The sequence below is a fragment of the Hippocampus zosterae genome, chromosome 2 (genome assembly GCF_025434085.1).
Source record: "Hippocampus zosterae strain Florida chromosome 2, ASM2543408v3, whole genome shotgun sequence".
NCBI classification, from domain to species: domain Eukaryota; kingdom Metazoa; phylum Chordata; class Actinopteri; order Syngnathiformes; family Syngnathidae; genus Hippocampus; species Hippocampus zosterae.
Window position 1 is genome coordinate 12,942,818 of NC_067452.1, and position 22,455 is coordinate 12,965,272.

General features: G+C 46.1%; 1 protein-coding gene across 1 annotated transcript; it reads left to right on the top strand.

The window, feature by feature from the left end:
- Positions 1-1,205: 1,205 nt before the first annotated feature.
- LOC127595946 (PDZ domain-containing protein 4-like) lies at positions 1,206-22,450 on the top strand. The gene is made up of 7 exons (XM_052058000.1): positions 1,206-2,602; positions 11,850-12,145; positions 12,211-12,298; positions 12,902-13,000; positions 13,113-13,175; positions 15,336-15,437; positions 18,251-22,450. Exons 1-7 carry the CDS (start codon positions 2,543-2,545, stop codon positions 20,084-20,086), a joined length of 2,544 nt encoding a protein of 847 aa, XP_051913960.1. The 5' UTR covers positions 1,206-2,542; the 3' UTR covers positions 20,087-22,450.
- The last annotated feature ends 5 nt before the right edge of the window (positions 22,451-22,455 follow it).

The window sequence follows — 22,455 nt, forward strand, 5'->3', positions numbered from 1 at the left end:
ACCTTTTTTGAACTCCCCCACCACCTTCCTCTTGCCAGAGCCGAAACAAGTCATTGTGATTACTGCGGGCAAAAGAATTGTTTTTCTATCCCATCTTGGCCTGCTCGTCCACATAATCATTTGCATTCTATCACTTGGCTCTCTTCCCTGTTCTCTATTCATCGTGTCACACCTGTTATTCACCCCCCCCCCCCCCCCCCGCTTTCTCCACAGTGTTTCCTTTCTCCTTTGAGGCAGGGCACGCCCTCATCTAATTGCACAACCAGTGCTGTGCTCCACATCTGCTTTGGGCATCAACGAGAGCCCTCGCCCCTTTTCTATGCCGCCTTACAAGAAGCAGTCAAGGTGAATTGCCTGCATGCTGTAATTAAGCCCGATGAACTCTCAGCCCATTTGCCTGAACCGCGAGATTCCAGTCACTTTCACGGGGCGACACATGCAGGCTCCTCAACCCTTGCTCACATGCCTGCAGACAAGCAGAGCATAGAAAAGACAAGGAGAGAGCAAGGAGGAGGGAGCGGACAGCAAATGAGATGTGGGCAAAATTATGGGGGGAGGGGGTGGGGATGCAGGGGCGTGGGGGGAGCAGGGGGGACTAGCAAAGAGAGCCCAGCCCTGGAAACAGAGAGAAAAAGGGTGGAGGGGGATGAAGAGGGAAAAACGTGTAGTGTAAAAAGCAGCTTCAGTCGCAGCTCAGTGCCGCGTACTGATGGGCAGGAGCTCATCAGCGGGGGGACAAGCGCCTATTGTGTTGCCCCCGCTGCAGTGGGGGCGGGGGGGCTTCATTTACCGTCGCGCCCGAGGGGAGAAGCCGAGAAGCACCCTTCAATCAGCCGAGCATGATTTTTCTTCATTTGCGAGACTGTTGATGCAGATTCATCACTGGCATACCGGGATGCTGGATGTGCTTCCTTTTTTTATTTTCTATTTTTCTCCCACACCTTGCCATGGATTCGTCACACAGACTGAGCAGCAGAGGAAAGGTGGACTAAAATGGTCTTGAATTTTGCTTCTGGAAACGCAATTTCTTTCCGAGTCTGTTTTTTTTTTTACTTTGGACTCCAGTTGTCAGGAATTGTAAATTGTCGGTTAGTTTAGTTGCGGAGAGATGGCAGCTCTGACACTGTTGCTTTGACTTCAGTTATCACTTTTCTCTTGGAGGTTGGAGTATTTGTGCGCACTTTGCATGCCTGCCTCCAAGTGTGCTCAGGTGTCAGGGTTGAGGATTACGGCACTTCTGGAGCAGATACAGGTGTTGCCGAGGCTTGATGGAGGATTAGCTGCTTTAATAGCTTGTCGCCAGCTGCCTGCGGAGCCGCCGACGCCTCACTCGTGGCTCAAGCTGCGGATGCGTTGACACTTGGCACAGCAGGATTAAAGATAAAAGGCAAAGGCAACGTAATTGGACTGGAAGGGGAGGAACAAGGGCTGGAAGACATCAGAGAAAGTTAGATTGTGATCAGCCTTTTATCCAGGTTAGGATGTAAGGTCGAGTGTTCGTCATTGGACGTGTCCAGTCATTCAGCAGCACAAAATCCAATCAGTCCCTGGGAAGATATTGACTCCTCTGCCCAGATAAGATAGTCTGTTGTGTCATCACTCATCTCAAGAGGTCATTGATGTAATTGTAAACGGGCATCCAGGTTGAGCCTCAAGCGCTCGTTGGTCTGAAGGAGTTTTCATCCCATCTGACAACAAATCAGATCAATATGATGATTCCCCCCCCACCCCTCCCGCAGTCCATTGCAATTTTCTGTGTTCAAAAAGAGGTTGGGCGTCTTAGTTTAGTTTTGGAGAACCATCCTGCGTTTGCATTCATCGTGTGTCAGTGAAGATTGTGGCCAGGAAAATAGTACGTAGTGGTCAGTCTCAGATGAATTCTTCACTGGTTGAGTTTTCTTAGCGGGCACATAAGGAATATTTCCTCCTGAATTGGAGGAACAAAGAAAGTGGAGGGGGAAAACAAAGCACATGTTCACTCACCAGCCAAGCACACTCCGAACAACAACTCCATCAGACTTGAGACGTGCATGCCGGGGAAGCGCTGCGAAACAGAACTGATGCAGCTTCCTTGACAGCAAGTCAAGTTTCCTTCTTCAAGTGGGAGACGGCACAGCTGGGGGGGGGGGTCGGGAAACCAACCTTTGGCGTGTTGTTTTCCAACTACAAAAACAACACGCAAAAAGAGCACAGCAAGCTTACTGCCGGATCTGTTTTGTCAAGACAACAATCGGAATCTATGTCTCTGAAATAAGCTCAAGCTTAAAAAAGCAAACAACCCCCCCCCCCCCCAAGATTCCACACATGGCCGATTTGAATGAGTGATGTTTTTTTGCCCTAGAAAAAATCTTCTCCACGTAAGAGTGTCGAGCAAAGATTAGCTTGGAAAACTGCCCCCCCTGACAGGGTTGTCGGACTGCGTGGAAGAAGAGGTGTGTTCCATACCACAACCCTGCAAGCGAGGGTGGGGTCCTCCCTCTACCACAGACAAAGGCCTCGACAGGTCGCTCCTGTGCGGTCCAGCCACGTGTCAGACGTCACGATGGGATGCAACATGTGTGTGGTCCAAAAACCCGAAGAACAATTCAGGGTCATGTTTCAGGTGAGGCCTCGCTCTTGCATCATCTCCCAATGTCTCATTTCTTCCTCAAAGAGTCTCACATGAGGCCATTCGAACCGCCTTCTGGCCGAATAGCTTTCAGGTTTGGCCCGTCTACTCTCGGTGTGCCATCATTTCGTTAAACAGCAAATTCTATTCAACTGCATTGTCGCAAATTTCCTGACTTTGGGGACTACTTCTCGTCCTATAGGGGTCATTCCAGAACTGAAAGATGTTTTCTGTCCCCTCCAACAAATTTCAAATATACATGTAATGTGCATATTATTTTGGTGTCCTCAGACAAGATTGTCACTGGAGCAAAAAAAAATACATTGAAAAAAATCCTTGAATAATACTTAAAATGCTTTTCTTCATGTCGTCTTTGTAACGTTTTAAAACATTTTGTTGTATCAGGCACAACCTATGTGACTGAGGAGAAATTAGATCAAGCAAATTGCTCTAACCATGGGTTGACGTAATTGAAGTCCTCTTTTTCTATTAAAATATATATATATATATATACGGTATAAACTAGACATCTGTAATATTGACTCTCTTCCCACATTCAAATCCCAGCTCACAACCCACCTATTCAAACTTGCATATTCAACTTAAATCCATCTCTTCTTTTATTTATAATTTTATCTGTGGTTTTATTGTTTTGTTCTTTATTGTAAAGGGTCCTAGAGTGTTGTGAAAGGCGCTTATAAATAAAATGTATTATTATTATTATTATTATTATAATAGACTTGGCCGTGCAAGAAAATGAGGATGCATCCATTTTTCCGCCCTACACAGTCTGCTTTCTGTCACCAAAATTGTCAAGTGTGCTAGGGGTGCAGCAGCCCGTGATACCAAACACAGTAAGGACTAGACTTGCCTCCATAGGAAAATGAAGATATGCCGGCTCTTACGGCAAGCGCAGGGGGCCTGTCTACGAAAATAGGGGTCAAGCACGGTTTGAATGGCCTACTGTGAGTGTTTGTCAAATCATCATCCATCTGAAGTTCCATCTTAGCACTTAACATCAGTGTTTCCCAACCTTTATTGAGCCAAGCCTCATTGCGAGTTACCAGTATTTTATTGTGAAAAAACACCTGATGATCTGTTAAGCCCGCTGTGCACCGTCGGCCACTGGTTTTGCACACTGTTGCAACATCGCAGATGCAACATCTAATCATAATCTACCATATCCTGTTTATGGATTTTCAACAGTCTATACATGGTCGCAGTTTTCTGTCGCAGCGCATCAGTAAATCAAATTGCTCCCCATGCGATTGAGAGAAGGCAACTGTAATTTTTGGAATCGGTCCATTGTGATCTGGTTCAATCGCGTCGCACAGTGTGCTTCGGGCCTCAGGCACAGCGATGTGCAGCTATTCACCGCACTCTACTACCTCACCATAATAACTTGCGCCACTGTCATCAACCCAATTCGTATCCAATCAAAATCATCGTAGTCGGATTAATATGAAGGCGGATTAAAATGGAAATACTGAATCTCAATAAGGCTGTTCATTGGCTGTCCATTCATGTGTGAAAATCAGTGATGCCCGTATGAACATTTATGATTATTTTAAAAATAATATGGATAAAGGTCACAAAAGATGTACTGTAGATGGAGCACGAAAAGGAAGCATAATGGCAGCTGTAAAAGAAAAAAAAAAAGAAAATGGGTTGGAGCTGCCAGTGTTACAGCCTCAGCACCAACCTGCCAAGTGGGACCTTGGAGCCTCTCCAAACTGGTGTGGTGATACAGTGCCCCAGGAAGGTTCTAATGACCATTGGGTAATACATGTGCTGACCCCTGCATGAGCCTTGTGATCAGTAGGCATGAACAATCCTCAACGCCAGTGCATGTGCTGCGGCACTGTTGTTATCAGTGATTACCGATGCACCTTTTGGGATAGTGCTGCATGTGGGCGTCGAGGGCTCCACTACTTAATGGGGTTTGCATTCAGTGCCAGAATCAAGAAAGACGAAGGCAGCGTCCATAAAGGCATGCTAATGAGACAGGTAGGGAGAAGGATAGTCTCAGCAAAGTCTGCTCTTTCTTCTCTTTGTCCTAATGTGTCAGAAGCAACTGACTAGATGGAGCAGAGGCGGATAGACAGGCCTTAAGCTACTTAAAAAAGCGACACTTTGTGCACAGCCCGGGTCGCACTTGTAAAACCAGAGAAAAAAACAAACAAACATGATTCGACCTTTCGTTTCCTGTTCTTTAGTAATCAGCAGGTGGACATGGTTTGGTTTCACCAAAATAGCGGTTAAAATGTCTTTTTGTGAAAAGAAAAATACAAGCAGAACTGACAAACTTTTCAGCAACCCAAAACAGGACTGATTAGGGGCTTTTTGAGGCAAAATCATTTGCTTTTGAGATATACAACTAAAAACACCCCAGGAGTAACTCTGACTCACCTCATGGTACAGGTTGAACAAAGAGACCTTTTTACGTGGCGTTCCGTCATTCACTCTGTGAACTCACCAACACCGCATGCTCTCTACTAATGACCATGACACATAACCAAATTAAACCATAGATGTACAATACATATTCTAGTCAAATGGAAGGTGCCTGAACATGTCTGACTTCCAACATTCTCCTAATCCTTTCTTCGATTCAAAAACTGTGCTGACTCAAACACAAAATGACACTATCATCTACAGGCCTCTATTAGCCACGACAGTGGATTATAAACCTTAACTTGGCAGAAAAGTTTCAACACTAATTCAAAAACGTGCTTGACGAATGTAAACGTGAATGGCAGGAAACAGTTTGATTCCAGTTGACAAATATAAACTGCAGCAGCAGTCAATGTGTTAATATTATTGTTAAAATGTATTGTACGTACAACATTCATTCATTCATTCATCTTCCGTACCGCTTGATCCTCACTAGGGTCGCGGGGGGTGCTGGAGCCTATCCCAGCTGTCTTCGGGCAGCAGGCGGGGGACACCCCGAATTGGTTGCCAGCCAATCACAGGGCACACAGAGACGAACAACCATCCACGCTCACACTCACACCTAGGGACAATTTAGAGTGTTCAATCAGCCTGCCATGCATGTTTTTGGAATGTGGGAGGAAACCGGAGCACCCGGAGAAAACCCACGCAGGCCCGGGGAGAACATGCAAACTCCACACAGGGAGGCCGGAGCTGGAATCGAACCCGGTACTTCTGCACTGTGAACCCGACGTGCTAACCACTGGACTACCGGGCCGCCCTGTACGTACAACATTTATGTGTAAATAAAAGTTTCAAACCAAACAGTTCTTAAAGATGAAATGCATCCGTACTGGACTTGAAAGTTAAACATAACCAAATTGTGTTTAGGCAGTGATGCTTTTGAAGGCCACTAGAGGGGGCCAGCTGGAGTAGGTGACAAGCAATATTTAATGGTATGATATCTGCATGATTCAAATTTTCTTTGTAACAATAAAAACAGTTTGCGACTATTAAAACTGTTTGAGAATGTCAACGGACGTTGTATCGGTCTGTCGTGGTGAAGAAGGAGCTGAGCCAAAGGGCAAAGCTCTCAATTTACCGGTCGATCTACGTCCCAACCCTCACCTATGGTCACGAGCTATGGGTCGTGACCGAAAGAACGAGATCCCGGATACAAGCGGCTGAAATGAGTTTTCTCCGCAGGGTGTCCGGGCTCTCCCTTAGAGATAAGGTGAGAAGCTCAGTCATCCGGGAGGGGCTCAGAGTCGAGCCGCTTCTCCTCCACATCGAGAGGAGCCAGATGAGGTGGCTTGGGCATCTGATTCGGATGCCTCCTGAGCGCCTCCCCGGTGAGGTGTTCCGGTCATGTCCCACCGGGAGGAGACCCCGAGGAAGACCCAGGACACGCTGGAGAGACTATGTCACCCAGCTTGCCTGGGAACGACTCGGGATCCCCCGGGGAGAGCTGGAAGAAGTAGCTAGGGAGAGGGAAGTCTGGGCTTCCCTGCTAAAGCTGTTGCCCCCGCGACCCGGCCACGGATAAGCGGTAGATGATGGATGGATGGATGGATGGATGGAGAATGTCTTTGCAGCCTTGAATGAACCCTGACGACAAAACCAACAACATTCGGGCCATGCGAAGACACTCATAAGCCTTTGCCGCTCAGTAAGATGTCACCTTTGGCGTCATTACACAGTAGAGCAATCATTGAACCACATATTACCCAAACAGACATCCTATAAAGGGGCCGATAATTAGAGCACCCGCATTAAATCGCTGAATGCTCTCGCATTTCCCTTCAGAATTATGCGGCTCTGTGCGCGTAAGTGTAATTACTTTATTCAAATGAGATAAAGTCAACGTTAAGATACAATAGGCTGCAGAAGCAGCTGATTAAAACAGATACACCTCTTGCCAAATGAATAAAACCCAAATGTCATACATCCAGTCTCGCCAACGCTGCACACGACACTCAGCAGAGAGAGCAAAACAGCCATCAATTGATTATGTGCTGCAATCCACTTAGGAGATGTAGCTGTTGAATTGTGTGCATACGAATCTGGCAAAAGTGAGGACGAACGCCAACAGGATACCTGGCAGCTTCCCCTGGAACCAAATTGGTTTCAAGGGAAGCTGCTTCCATGGAAACCAATGTCCTTTAAAAAAAAGCCCAGCGTGTGCCTGTGTGTGTGTGTGTGTGTGTGTGTGTGTGTGTGTGTGTGTGTGTGTGTGTGTGTGTGTGCGCGCAACTTTGCACTCTGTCACCATTTCAGTCCAGCTCTTTTAAAAGGTCCTTACATTTCAACAAAAAAGCAAACAATTATCAGGATGTGTTTTATTGTTAATTGCCTGGTGAGGTGAATTCAGAGATTTGTGTCTCTACACATAAGACATGTTTGAACGTCATTGCTGGAGAGAACTACGGTGTTAAGTACTCACCTGTGGAGACTTTTCTGCAGGATTACAGTTTTCTTTTTTTTTTTTTTCATGGCAACGTGATGCACTTCGCCTAGGCCACGAGTTGCCCTTCCCCCACTATAAAAGAACTTGAGCGCCTTCCTTCGCATCACCAGTTATCTGGCGTAATTGCGACATGCAGTGAGCCAGCTAGCTCTTCAGATAGTCCGCTGGTGTGGTCGCTTTAGAGTGCCTTGTTGCTGGTCATGAGTCCATGCACATCACACTGAGAAACACAGAAGAGTGAAGTAGGGTTGGTGAATTATTTTCTAAAAAGTACAGCTTGACGCCCAACGCGTGGATGTGGGCTTTAGGCTGACATGACCACTCTAGAGCGCCATATTGTGGGCCACGGAAAAGCCACGCAACGACCCTGTGGGATTATTTACGGCCACCGCAGACTTTGCGCGAATGTATTTTCAAACATCCATTTTTCAAGACATACAGTACGAGAGGTCTTTAAGGCATTGCCAGTTGACCGGGGTGTGGTTTCAGCGCACTCAGCAGAGAGAGCATTTTGAAATGTCGTCATTTTATACACTTGGTGATTTATTTATTTATTTTTGTCATGAATCATCTAATTTGGAAGAGTTGTTGACGACACTCTTCTCTGTGTGCTGTTAAATTTATTTTCACCTTGAATGAATAATATTACAATGTTCTGATTGTATATTTAATATTGTTATGTCTATTATTGAATAATATTTCAACTTGGCGATTCATAAACAGCTCATCCAAAAATAATCCAAAAATATAGCCCTGTTGCATTTTAATGTCATTTGATGTGGACCTGATGCTGCAACCTTGTGCGCTTCAGATGTAAGAAATCGGAGAAACATCCACCCATGTAACTAACGCATCTCCTTGGAAAGTCTTTGTATCCTCTGCGGGCTTCATCAGCGCGGCTGCTGCATGGCTCAGATGGCGGGGCTGGTCGGGTACCACCGGGTCAACTGTTCCCACTTGAATTGATTCTCTGAGAAGTTGACGGCTGTTCACACCCTCAAAGCGCAGGGAGGAGACTGAGCCCTTGTGGGGGGACTCAAAGCAGGCCAGAAGGTTGATTTATTTGCCCCCCGCCCAATGTCTGCAGAGACTCAAGCTGGATAAGAGCAAGAGGAAGACTATGTGTGTTTTATGGACACGGTGATCTGCACAGTAGTCCTTTTCTTCCCTTTCTTTCTATGGCAGCGTGTTTATTTTGCTCTTTAAAAAGCTTTCGGATAACAACAATTTGTACTTCAACCACTGAGTTATTATCTTGAGGTCGTTTTTTTGTGTTTGAATCACAGGTTGTTTGCATCCACCAAAACAATTCCACTTTTGCCCCCCCCCCAACCACCTCACCCCCACCCTCACCCCTTCCCCCAACCTTCTTCCTCTTCCGTTTGGATCTCTTTCATCTCCATCCACAAGCGCAGCCTCCGCCCTCGGCTCCGCGGCACATAGAGCCACCGCCCACCTCCTGTGTCTGCTCTGCGATGCGATTATTATTATTTTTTTCATTTGTTTATCTATAACAATTCAGGAGAATTTTGGCTGTTATGTTCATAAGTTAAAAATCCAAAATATAGAATGAGCTCATGCACACCGATGGTTGCGGCAAGCCCGGGCTTTCCAGACGGCCGCAACATTAGGTACACCCGCACAATTTAACAACATCCAGTTCGAGAGCCTTTCACGTACAAAGACAATAATGCTGATTTTTGACTAACAATGCCCGATAAACCGTAAATCATTTTCCTGGCGATATATCTTTCAGTAAAGATGCTTGGGAAATGACTGATCAATCAGTGATAGTCGAGTGCTCTCCACTTTGTCAAACTCGATTGCCCAGATTTCAAATTCTCCTCAGTCAATATTTTGTTGTTGAGGAGTTGGTCAGAGCCATCCAAGTTCTATTAACTAGCAAAGCACGTCTGTAACAATCTGTAGGGATCATTACATTTAATAATCAGCATCTCGAGGGAGTTTGATGCATTTGATTTAAATACTACAATGTTTTTCCCCATGTCAAAATTGATTGTGAGCTGCTCCAGATGATGCACAGTTTCATGCTCTGGTTTCCATAACTGCGATGTAATAATGGTGGTATTAAAAGTCCCCACTGAAGGTACCAAATGCGCAGACCGCCAATAAGTCCTAATGATCAATTCATTGACTAATTGTTTATTATCCCTATCCCGTATCCTTTTCACAGAAGGAGTTTACAGTGGGAAGAAAGTGAAAGTGTACAGTACATGAAATTTGACCTCTCCATTTGACCCATCACAGCAAACACACACTATTAGTGGCACCCACTGCAGCTGTAGCACCTGGGGAGCAGTTTTGAGGTATGGATGTCTTGCTCAAGGACAGCGCATCTCTTTGTCTGGCTGGGGATGGTCTTGAACCAGAATCCCGTAGAAGATGAATTAACCACTAGGCCGTGGCTGTCCCCACGTGTTTGTTGTGTTGCTTACAATATGCTATACTGTACATGACTACAAATACAATCTCTGTTCAAGTCCTGGTAAAGTGGAAGTCTGTCCAAGTTCAAATGATTAAAAAAAAAAACGAGTATGTAAAATGCGGCTGCAAAATAGTGGAAATTTGAGGGTACGTCTCTGCTTTCAGTGAATGGACTGAAAGCACAACCCATTCTCCTGTCAACTGTCAATCAAACACCACTGCTACATCGTGGGACTGTCTTATGATGAGACTTTTTTTTTTAATCCCCTCGCTGTTACGGCTTTCTTTGTGTGGCACGTTTCTACTGACGGCCAACGACGAAGCGCTCTAAAGTAGCCACAGCAGCGGACTACAGCAAGCTTGCTAACTGCTGATGCAAACGAAGGCCCTATGCTTTCACTTGAAATGAAGAAGTGTAGAAGTGTCAATCAAATGTGTACAATAATGTCTTACAGAGTTCATTGTTTTAATTTGTCAAGGAGCTTGGGCCCGAGAGTGTCTGTGATGTGTGACGGCCAACTAACCCAAAGAGGAGTGTAATGGATTCTTCATCAGCTCTGGGAAGACAAGTGCTCTTACCCAGCATGAAGTTGTTTTCAAAGCAAGCCGAGCACCCTCATTGATAATAAATGAGAAGAGCAAATGGGCCCTGCGCTCGCTCACCTTCTCCTTCTCACTGGTTGCCATACCTGTCTGACACTCATGAACGGGGAAGCGTTTCCTTGCCTTGGTCTTTTACCGATGCTTCCTGTTATTATGACTGCATTAAGAACGCACGAACGCAATGCGGGCACACTTCCCGCCAGTACCTGCAAGAGAGGAAACGGCTTACTTGTTATCAAGTCAGGAAGCTCATTAGGAAACACAGTGTGATTTATGATGGGACATCAGCATGAGGAAGGACAATCACAAAAGAAGTCGAACGGCGTGGGTTACCATCTCAGGGGAGGGACAGCGCAAATAGAAGTGCTGAGGCAGCACTGTGAGAGAAGCCGAGAGGATGGGAGATGAAGGTGGGCAGGAGGTAAGAAAGGATGACGGTTGGAGGTGCGAAAGGTGATGAGACGCTTTCAGAGGATTCCAACAAAGGGGAATCCTCTCAGGGTGAACGATTGATGCCCGCAAGTAACGAGTTCTTCATTGCTGTACCTAAGTATATTGTTCCAGTAGTGATACTATTGAGAATGTATTTATTTTTGTCATCTTACTATTTTTACTTCCAACATTTGTACTTGCTACACTTGTCAAAATAGCCTGGTTGTTTTTTCCAAACAGCTCTTACGACGAGCTGATGCAAAAGCTTAAAAGAAGCAAGATATTCCCCGTCCGTGGCGTTATTTAAGAGAAGATGGTGATGTTATCGCTTTTCGTAGCTATTCTTCATGGATGTTGGAGTTGAAATGAAATAATAGAGATGATATGTGATGCCATTGTTTCTGTGCAATGCTGTGCAATATGGACAAAATTGTAGAACCTGATTTGGGTCATTTACATCTGATTTACAGCACTGTATATCTCAATATAGTATATTTGCTAAAAATTCTGCGAAATTAATGTAAACCGATCTATAACATGGTACGTTTATTAACATTAAAAAAAGTAATATATCAACTTATAACAAAGAATAAGTCAAGTCAAGTCAGCTTTTAAGTATGTTGCCGAGGGGACACAACAAGAACCCCCCCCCCCCCGGCCCCCTCCACCATCCCCTGGCATGGGACCGCTACCTACACTATTTGAGAAGGACTAACTCAAGTAGAAAGCGTGACTACGTATGGCAAACGGCGTATGCCATGTCTGCCGGTCCCTCGAGTCCAATCATAAAGACGTGGCCAGTGATGAAAATTATTTCGACGCCTGTGTTCGAACTGATCCAGACGAGTCTTTTTCTTGCAGTTGAACAGAAAAGAGTTGTCCCGCCTGTCTGGCGATCCCACTCTGGACATGAGGGACCCCGCGCTGTCCAACGTAGTACGGGGGCGGCGGGCCCGCAGACGCGCAGGCTCCACAGGGCCCCCCTCTAGCATCGCACCGCTGACCATGGGGATGGCCGACTGCGTGGACAGCTGCACCCAAACGGACATCAGCTTCCAACATATGTTGACCGCGGGCAAGAGCAGGCAGTCTCCGCCCAACCCTCCACCTTCGCCGCCTCTGCCAACACTCCTGGAGCCTTATCTACTCAATGAGCTGTCAGTCACATCACAGTTACTGCGTCCTCACAGTCGCACAGACCACTCACTAACCGCCCTTTCAGTTTCCTAGAGCCCGTGTACTATGACCCCTCCGACTACTTTGACGTCTCTCAGCATGACGTTGACAGGCAGGATCAGCTGGAATACGAGGTGAGTGATGGACAGAAAGCCGCTTTCGCGTTTCTTCCGTATCCTTCATATCCAGCGAAACCCACTGCACAGATGTCACAGCCAATTGAAAATGCAGATACCGTTTTAACTACTTTAAAAATAATAATCATCATCATAACCGAGACTAAGTTAACGAGGAGCTGGCGTGTTGCCACCAATCGAACCGAATTACATTGTACCTATTTTGTGTTTTACAGTAATACTCAACTATATTTACAATTCCGTTTGTACGGATATGGATACAGGCTCTCTAAAGATCCACGCTCTGTCTTCTTGATTATTGCCTCTCTTTGTGGCCATTTGCTTCCTCCATGACAACTGCGCAATGTTTTTGTCTGATTCTTCAGCTTCAAAAAGCCATGCACTTGAATTCTTTTTCTGGCATGCAGTCTGCAAATTTTTCATCAGCCACTTTTTTCATTGTGCTCCATTTCAATCGAGTTTGGCGACATCACTCACGATGTACAGCCATACTACGATGCTCTTTGTCCTCTCTGCTTAGACTATTCATTGCATTCATAGAGTGGTTGCACCTGAAGCATTTTCACATGTTTCGTTGTCCAACTTGTTTCGCACTAACAGGAGGTGGAACTGTACAAATCCCGTCATCAGGATAAACTCGGGCTGACCGTGTGTTACAGAACCGACGACGAGGAGGACCTCGGGATCTACGTCGGCGAGGTGATGACTTGCCGTTTTTTATTTATTTGTTTATTTATGTATGTATTTATTTGGCATTTGCTACATCTTACTCCATAAACTGTCTTCGCAACAAGCTTGTCACTTCCTCCAGGTGAACCCCAATAGCATTGCTGCACTGGATGGCCGCATCCGCAAGGGGGACAGAATATTGCAGGTACACTTACACACACGGTGCCTTGCATGCTATTCATATAAACGGCCACCTTGCACCATAGACATACTGTAAATTCATGTGGAAGTAATCCACAGTATTAAGAAGAAAAAAAAACTACGCACATGGGCTCACATGCGCATAACTGATCATACATTGATGCCTTGAGATACAAGTGACCTGCAATATGTTGACAGTAAACTTGATTCGACTCACTTGACAATATTAAGCAGCTGTTTGGCAAGGAGGGAACATTTGATCAAAAAAGAGCCAACAAAGAATTGGACTGCTCAATCTCATGATGCTCAAATTGTGTCATTATTTACTTTCTATTGAATTACATTCAGGGCCACAGTAGTCGGCCTCACTATGCAGAGGTGCAGGGTTCGATTCCGGCTTTGGTCTTCCTGCGTGGAGTTTGCATGCTCTCCCCGTGCCTGCGTGGGTTTTCTCTGTTTCTCTGTACTCCAGTTTCCTCCCACATTCCAAAAATATGTGCGGTAGGTCGATGGAACCCTCTAAATTGTCCCGAGGTGTGTATGGCTGTTTGCCTTTGTGTGCCCTGCGATTGGCTGGCAACCGGTTCAGGGTGTCCCCCGCCTACCGATGTCAGCTGGGATAGGCTCCAGCATGCCCGCGACCCTCCTGAGGATAAGCGTATTAGAAAATGGATGGGTGGATGGATGAATTATGTTATTACTCTATGCTTTTATAAAGTACAATTTTATAGACCCATTTTTCCTGATTGAAATACTTTTTTTTTTTTCAGGCGCAAGGTTGGAATAGATGAAAGGCATTCCCATTCTTTGGAATGTGATTTGAGATCCGAGTATTCTGAATTATGAGTATGGTCATGGAAGAAATACATTTGTATCTCAAGGCACCACCATATTATAAATGTCATCCCTCCTCTTGCTGTTTGGATAATGTCATGAGAACCGACCCTATGTTCAAAAGGGGTTGCAACCAATTAGCCGATAAAGAACTTTTCTACTCCACGCTGACATTTAACGCTTTAAAGCGACTACATCACTTCTCATTGGTCAATTAACTGGAATACCTTCCACTCGCCTGTCTGCTCAGTTGCTAGACTGTAGTGCTCCGTAGGCAGCAAAATGTCTGGCCGACCCAGCGAAAAAATGTTTACACTCTGTGCGGACCCTCGAAGATTAAAATGAACTGTTTGTGAATGAGAAAAGCAATTAGTCGCAGATGCTTCAGCTATTTCAATCGTCACTAGTCTTGAAATTGTCATACCAGCAGCGGCACTGTCGGCAGTACATGTAAATATTTGTCCCAAAATGAAACCAGTAGCATGGTCACTTAAACCAACAGGCAGGTCAAGCAAAGAAGAAAGAATAAAACATTATTCATATTCATATTCATATTCATATTTTTGAGTCTGGCTACGATGTCGCGTAATACGACTTGATATGCTATGACGCACAAGATGAGACCGGCCAGAACGTTGAAGAGAAACAAGAGAGGACTGTCGCTAATTACAACAACTACATTTAGTGTCATGATTAGTTGTCTTTTTAAATCATTGAATAAATACATAAATAAACAAACAAACACATGAATAAAAAATGTCGGCCTGCTGTTTTGCCTGTGTGAAAGCGTCCATGCATTTTGAGTAGCTGAAGGGCATTGCCACATGTGCAACAGCAAAAATAGTCCCTGAGAGTCGGCCACTTATGGGACCTTGTCACAGAACCACGCACACTGCACCAGTATGGAGTAAAGTTCTGCCACATCGCTCGGTGTGCAGTGTCCCTTACGGGCATTGTGATGCCACTCATGGATTGAGATCCATGCTGACAACTAGACAGAGTAGAAGAAAGCTGCGATTGAATGTAAACTGAATGAATTGAATATTGCTTGTTTTTCAGATGTGATGAAGAATATTTGTCCTGGATTATTGCTAGTACCTGCGTGCATGTGTTTTGTTATGTGAAAAGCTCAAATGGAAATCAAGATAACATTTAACAAATCGATTCATAGCCATATGGTTCGCCATCATTGAATAATTGATTTCGACTTGACCTTCATCAGGTAATAGTTGACCATGGAAAAATCCAAGTCACAAAGTCAGGAAAGATGCAATAATTCAGTGATTTAATGTCTTTTTTTGGGGGGCTGGGGTTGTTCATTTGTTTTTAGATCAATGGAGTGGACATCCAGGACAGAGAGGAGGCGGTCGCTCTTCTGACCAGAGAAGACAGCACTAATTTCTCCTTGCTCCTTGCACGTCCCGAGGTAGAGGTGAGGGAGGACATTGGATAGTCGGTCGACGGTGCGCGAGCAACTCCTTTCGTGCACACTATCGTCCTTTATCAGCTTACATGTGTCCGTGAGTCAGTAAACTTTGTTAACATTTCCAGTTGTGAGATTTGGAAGAGGAAATACATTCAAGGTAATTGTCACATCCTGAAAATCCCAACTTTTCAGGGGAAAAAAACCCCCAATTTTGCTTCAGTTCCTAAACTGCACTTCCTTCAGGTTGGTATTACTGTCCACCTTATCAACACAACACCACCTCAAAATTATCTTCATTTGCCCCCCCGCCTCTCCTCGGGGAAGAACTTGAGCTTCATTGTGCTATCACTGACTATCCAGCACAATTGCAAGTTAGGTGAGAATTATTTGGCCCATTCGTATTACAACCGCATGCAAAATGGAGCCCGAAGCTCTCAGCATACTGTACCAAAACCTGGACACACCAAAACCAGGTTTCCACTTGAATGCATCATTGTACCTGTACGTCAGCGACGTATAATGACAGGCGTAACAATTTTATGCTTTCCCACTATGGAGATGGTAGAGGGCACAATTAACCTCTTAGCGTTCATACAACAGCTTTGGTTTTACAAAACTGAGCCAGATTTCACAGCGTGAATATGTGAGTACTTTGAGATGTTGGTATATCGGCAGTATTTTTTCAGATGTCTTGCAATGACGGTGTGCCGAGAGAATTTTTCAACACTAAAATCTTTAGCGTGGCTCAGTAAAGGTTTGGAAAGACGCCTTTATCCCATCTTGTAAACAAGCAATGACGGCCAAGCAGGAGAGCAAAGACAAACTGTTATTCTCATTGCGTTTCTCTCAAGGTCACTCTAAAATTATTTCCCAGGACAGCACAAGCCCCTTGAAGCCCCCCTTTTGTTTTGTGACCAAATAATTCATTGACAGACCAAATTGCTTTAAAAAAATGTATTTATTTTTTAATCCTGCCATCCGCTTGTTAAAAATGGAGACTCCCACGGCCCACGGTCGATGACAGCGTCTGTATGCAGGCCACATATTGCGCAGAGTGCTCGAGGGCAGCTATAATGAGCCTGCAGAACAGACACATGCGCAATCTCTTCTTTTCGAGAGACGGCTACCTTGAATACCTGAGAAAAGCTAAACCAAAGATCACTCCTCGTTTGGATTCCGAGGAGGCAGAGGTCTCATCACAGGGTAACGCCCCGGCAAGGATGAAAGTTTTATCTGCGGGAACGCAGAGAGCGGACCTGATGCGACGAGAACAAAGACCAACGGATCGATAGCTCGCCATGTCTGAATGCGCTTCACGTGTAACCAATTAGGCGAAAGATCAACTGCGCTCTCCAGAGGGAACCTTCACTCACTGAAGAGGATTTGCATGATTTGCATTCCGCCAGCGACCAAGGAGCAAAAGAAGCACGTGGAGAACAAAACCTTCACAGGTGCCACATGTACCTCAATCTTCCCTGTGAAGAAACCTTTTTTTTTTTTGAAGGCACATATTTGTCACGAGAAAAATCTCACCCCACACTGACAAACAAAAATGCCACAAGAAGTTGATTTGCGATGCAAGTGTTTTAGCTGTGTGAATTAAACTCAAGGCGCCATTGTATTTTCAGTGTACTCAAGTGTAGAGGGGAACTAAACGCAAACATTTTCTTCACAATATGTTCTGTGCGCCTTCACAAGTCTAAATTTCTGCATTTTGATTTTGGGCCGCCTTCTGCGAGCTGAAAATGACCTCACAGTAACCCGGGGCTCAGGTAACGACGACTCACGGCTCAACTGTTTTCTGAAGTCGAGCCATGATTGGTCATTAGCTGAGATTTGAGCAACTGTAATGTTATTTTGAGTCGACAGCAAGTGGCAAAATGGCCACTCCCTGAGATGGACGAAAACGGGTGTCATTTACCGCTGCACTCATATTGCACATACGCATAAGCACACATAGTGCTGCGGAAAATTCCGTTTGCTCAGTTGTCAACGTGTGACAGTCGTGATCTTACCTCATGTGTGTGTGTGTGTGTGTTTTTTAAGGATGTTTTAAAACATTCTGTTGAGCAAAAAAAAAAAAAAAAAAGTGGTCAGATGAATATGCAAAACATGCATCGTATAACGGGATGGGGGCTCAGCGTCTCATCTGCATGATTTGTCATGCCAGGTTGAACAACTCTAGTCTTGCACCGGCACAACTGAAGGAATGCTTCTTGAATCGGTTTTTATTTTTCAGCAAGGGTTTGGTGAATGTGCATATGAACTGTTTGGGTTCAGTACCTCTCACAAGGCTTAGAACCACTGGTTTAGAGAAATGGGCATATCATTCTAAAGAACATTTTTGGGTTGACTTCCCCTTTAAGTCCCACTGGAAATTTAAGTTGGTGCACTTCAATGATGTAAGTCAAGTTAGCACTGGGGTAGCCAGTCGACCTCACAGTGCAGAGATCGTGGGTTCGATCCAGGCTCTGGCCTCCCTGTGTGGAGTTTGCATGTTCTCCCCGGGCCTGCGTGGGTTTCCTCCCACATTCCCAAAACATGCATGGCAGGCCGATCGAACACGCCAAATTGTCCACAGGTGTGAGTAAGGATGGTCGTTTGTCTCTGTGCGCCCTGCGATTGGCCAGCAACCGGTTCAGGGTGTCCCCCGCCTGCTGCTCGAAAACGGCTGGTTTAGGCTCTGGCACCCCCGGCGACCCTTTTGAGGATAAAGTGGAACAGAAAATGGATGGATGGAAGTTAGCACTGTACATCTACTGGAAATGAATGCTTGTAATGAAAGATTCCTCCTCTTTCTCTTCCCTCACGCGTTTCAGAATGACATCCAAGTGGTTCCAGACAAAGCGCATCAGGAGCCAGGGGACAACGCCACCCACCTGCCGGCTAGTCACAGAAGCAGCACCGGCACCCGGGAGGCCTCCGCCCCGGGGGCCGTAGCCTCCGGGTGCCACGATCGCTTACAGAACCGGGATTCGCCCGATTTGCTGCAGACTGTCCTGAGCAACAGCCAGGAGTTGGACAGCGGAGTGGGCCGCACGGACGAAAGCACCCGTTACGAAGAGTCTTCGGAACATGACCTCCTAGGAGACGACCACACCAGCGCCTCCAATACGAACGCCACAAACACACCCGGAAGCATGCGCAAGTTTTCGTCCCCCCGCAGCGACACGCCACCGCTCCTGTACCACCGCGACCTCCAGTTTAGCACTGACTCGCTCTTGGGCCTGGACTGCATCGGCGGCGGCGCTCCGGAGGCTCTGGAAGGCAGTGACAGGGCCTACACGGGTGACCCGGTGAGGATGATGATGCCCGGGCTGACTGAGGAAGAGTGCGAGAGGTACAAGGAGCTGCTCGAGATCAAGTGCTACTACGCGAGGAGCGACGGCTGCGAGGGAGGAGGCGTCTCGCTGGACGAGAACAAGAACGAGAGCTTGACAAGGCACGAGATGGTGCTTCTGGAGGAGGAATTGCGGCACCTGGAGTTCAAGTGTCGAAACATCCTGCGGGCACAGAAGATGCAGCAGCTGAGGGAGCGCTGCCTCAAAGCTTGGCCTCTTGAGGAGAAGGCGGCCGGCTGGTGCTCGCTCGGCGACGAGTCTCGCCACCAGGCTCTGTCCGACATCAATGAGCTTCCCGAGAGGGAGCGCTCCGACAAGGACAGCACCAGCGCCTACAACACTGGAGGGGAAAGCTGCATGAGCACCCCGATGGTCAATGACAAGCGGCCTTGTCCTTGCGCAGCCAGTCCCCAAAGTGGAGAACCTCGACAGGAGAAGAGTGTCGCCTCCAGACAGAGAGAGAGGACGACACGAAACGAAGGAGGGGCCTGGGTCCAGGAGAACCTCAACCAAGCCAGGAGAGGAGCCAACCCAGGCGCCCGGAGGGCCTCCGACGGATGGCTGAGACGTAACTGCAAAGCTAACCTTCCGAGCGCAAGGTCCGGGGGCCGCAGCGCCGAGAACAGTCCTTATATGTCTCGCCGTCGTGCCGACACAACGCTGCCTCAGCGCTACGTGAGCTGCGGGCAGCTGGGGTCGCCGTCGGCCTCCGAAGCCCCCGGGGAAGGCGGCGCGGACCCCCGAGGAGGAGACGTCAGCCCCATGAGTCTGGGCAGCGCTTGCAAAGACGCGGGCCCGAGTGGAGCCGCCGGGCCTTTGTCTCCGCGCATGGAGTGGAAAGTGAAGATCCGGAGCGACGGTTCACGCTACGTGGCCAAGAGGCCCGTGAGGGACCGACTCCTGAAGGCGCGGGCCATGAAGATCCGAGAAGAACGCAGCGGCATGACCACGGATGACGACGCGGTGAGCGAGATGAAGATGGGCCGCTACTGGAGCAAAGAGGAGCGCAAGCAGCAGCTGCAAAAGGCGCGAGAGCAGCGACGGCGGCGCGAGATAATGATGCAGAGCCGCCACGACTTCCTGAGGGAGCGGGAGCAGGGCTCCGATGTCTTCGGCGAGTCCGGGGATGGCGCCGGAGCGCACCAGCAGGAAGCCACCTCCATCTTGGAGCTGTGCCACCGCAGAAGTATGAAGAAGCGCAGCCGCAGGATTCTGGACAACTGGATTACCATTCAAGAACTGCTGACCCACGGGGCGCGTTCTGCCGACGGAACCAAAGTTTACAACCCGCTGCTGTCTGTCACCACGGTCTGAGCGGGACAAAGTGTTGGATGAGGACCTGTCCCTTTACACTGCACTGGCGCTAACTGCAGGTGGCAAAAGGACTCGCAAGATTTAAAATGAAAGTTAGGGGGGTACTGGGCTTTTGGGTGAAATTTCAAGGTGAGCCTAAAATGCTTAATTTGACTTTCTATCACCTCGTGATGCACTTGTTCAACGTTACAGCTCTTATAGCAAAACCCGCTCTGTTCAACAACAAGGAGCTGACAGGAAAATTGACGCGAGGAGTTTGAGCCATTTCAAAGCACTTATTGCCTTTCTGTGACCCAGGCCAGTCTTTTGGTGTCAGGATGTCTAAAAGCAAAGAGCATGATGAAGAGGACTATTTCAATACCAATCCTAACTCAAGCAGCAAGTGAATGAGCCCACATAAGGAGCCAACAGCTGTTGTGAATTTGGCCTTTCACCTCCTTGTTGTAAAACAGCAATTTATGGAAGAAGGAATGAAACTTAAAGAGTTGGACATGTGCATTCAGAGGTTTGGAGATTTCATTTCCATCTTTTAGCTTTGACTTTCACCCAAAAGCGAAATACAGCATCTATGTTTTTATTGGTAGCATAAAATAGAGCAGAAAAAAAATTCCTGTTAGCGGGGGGGGGGGGACTTGACCATCTTTTTTTCATGCAAATAAGCCTTTGATCAGATCAAGTGTGAATAAGTGGGCGTTCCAGGGAAAAAGTAGAAGCGTCAATTTTAATCCTGCAAGTAAAAATAGGATACGAGTGGAAATGCACTTACAGTAAGTACAAAAGTGTAAAACAGAAATCCTTTTTTTTTTCAAAATGGCACAAGAGCAGAATTTCTGCACACAAAATCATTCCCCCCTTTTTTTAATTTGAGTGGTTACGCAAAGATGAAAGAAAGATCATGCCACATGTCACATTTTAAGAGCTAGCTAGTTGGCCTGACTTTTGCTTTCAAAACATCATGTGCCCATACCTCTGCACACCACTACCGTGAACTTTAAAAACAACAAACAAAAGCAAGTTTCTTTCAGATAGAATTTTGAAACACTTTTGTAATTTGTGTGTGTGTTAGATTGCACACAGCACATTTGCCGCAAATAAGTTTTAATTGCAAATTCTTTGAAATCAGGCCACTGATGGGGAACATTCTGCTTCTCTGCCATTGTTAATGCTCACCGCTTTGCGTTCATGTCCGCTTTTCCTGCTTCGTGAGTTCAAAGATCCCAATCAATCAAGATCTCCGCTGCAGTTTATTTTTACCATTGTCATCTTTCATAATGTTTTGAAAAATGAGCCAATTTTGAGAAAGTGAGGGGTGCAAAGCACACTTATGTTTTCAGATGTCAGGAGAAAAAATATATAGTCATGAGAAAATGTGAAAGAACTGATATCTGGAAAAGAAATGCAATCATAAATGAGTTGTCCTTTGTAATTTGCCACCACTGGCACCAACTCAGTGTGAATAGGGTTACAAGATAATAATAAAAATAAATAAATAAATCTGCAATCCATACAATGGTGCATAAAGAGTGAGGACAAAAAGAACAGCAATCTGTCTTAAGGGGTTATTATCTAAGGACTTTGCCTTATTCAATGCAGGAAAACAGTTTGGCACAACTGAAATATTCTGTATCCTGACTTTGTTTTTTGTGGCTGCATTTACACAATAATGTTGACTAATCTGTCATCAAGCTGCTTCTGAGAATTAATTCAAGAAAAGTACACCAGCTGAATTGATGGACTGCATTGCAAAGGTCGTGGGAAAAGAGTATTTATTGGCCATAAAACATGATATGCACAACAATGAAAAAGGGGTGTGGCATGATTGAAAGAAAATGCGCCAGGGGCTTCGATAATAAAACAAATGAAAAAATAGGAGGGGATTGCGCCATCTGCTGTTTAGCCAGGTGACAAAAAGATGACTCAGAAAAAGCTCATGTCTGCCAGCAGAGGTGAGCTGTCTCGAAATCTGCCTGTTTTGACCTCAAGGTGTGTATGTGGGTTTTTTTAGCCAGACTTGAAAGGGAGCACAAATTTGAACATAATGGCACAACAGCATACAGCAAAAACACTCTTGGATATATTTTTCAAAGCACCCTTTGGCTATGGACACAGCTTTTAGAAAAACCTTTTTGTCAGTTGTTGAGTTGTAGCATTTTCCTTCCCCGTGCTTGAAGGGGCTGCTCTTGTGTGGAAAACAAGCTCATTTGACATACCGGTATTTGTTTTTCCATGCAAGTTTGATATTGAGACCACCTTTTTATATTTGAATAGTGTGACTGTGTGTGATCGTGCTAGCCGGTAGTTCCTTGCTCAATGTTGTGCCGTCCACTTGGTGTGATTTTTCTAAATAAACGCCATGTTCATCAAGCTTT

Excerpts from the sequence above, each read along its gene's own strand:
- LOC127595946 (XM_052058000.1), top strand. The coding sequence starts at position 2,543 with ATGGGATGCAACATGTGTGTGGTCCAAAAACCCGAAGAACAATTCAGG. Across the intron at positions 2,603-11,849 it reads AATTCAGGGTCATGTTTCAG|TTGAACAGAAAAGAGTTGTC; the intron begins GTGAGGCCTCGC and ends TTTTTCTTGCAG. Across the intron at positions 12,299-12,901 it reads AGGATCAGCTGGAATACGAG|GAGGTGGAACTGTACAAATC; the intron begins GTGAGTGATGGA and ends TCGCACTAACAG.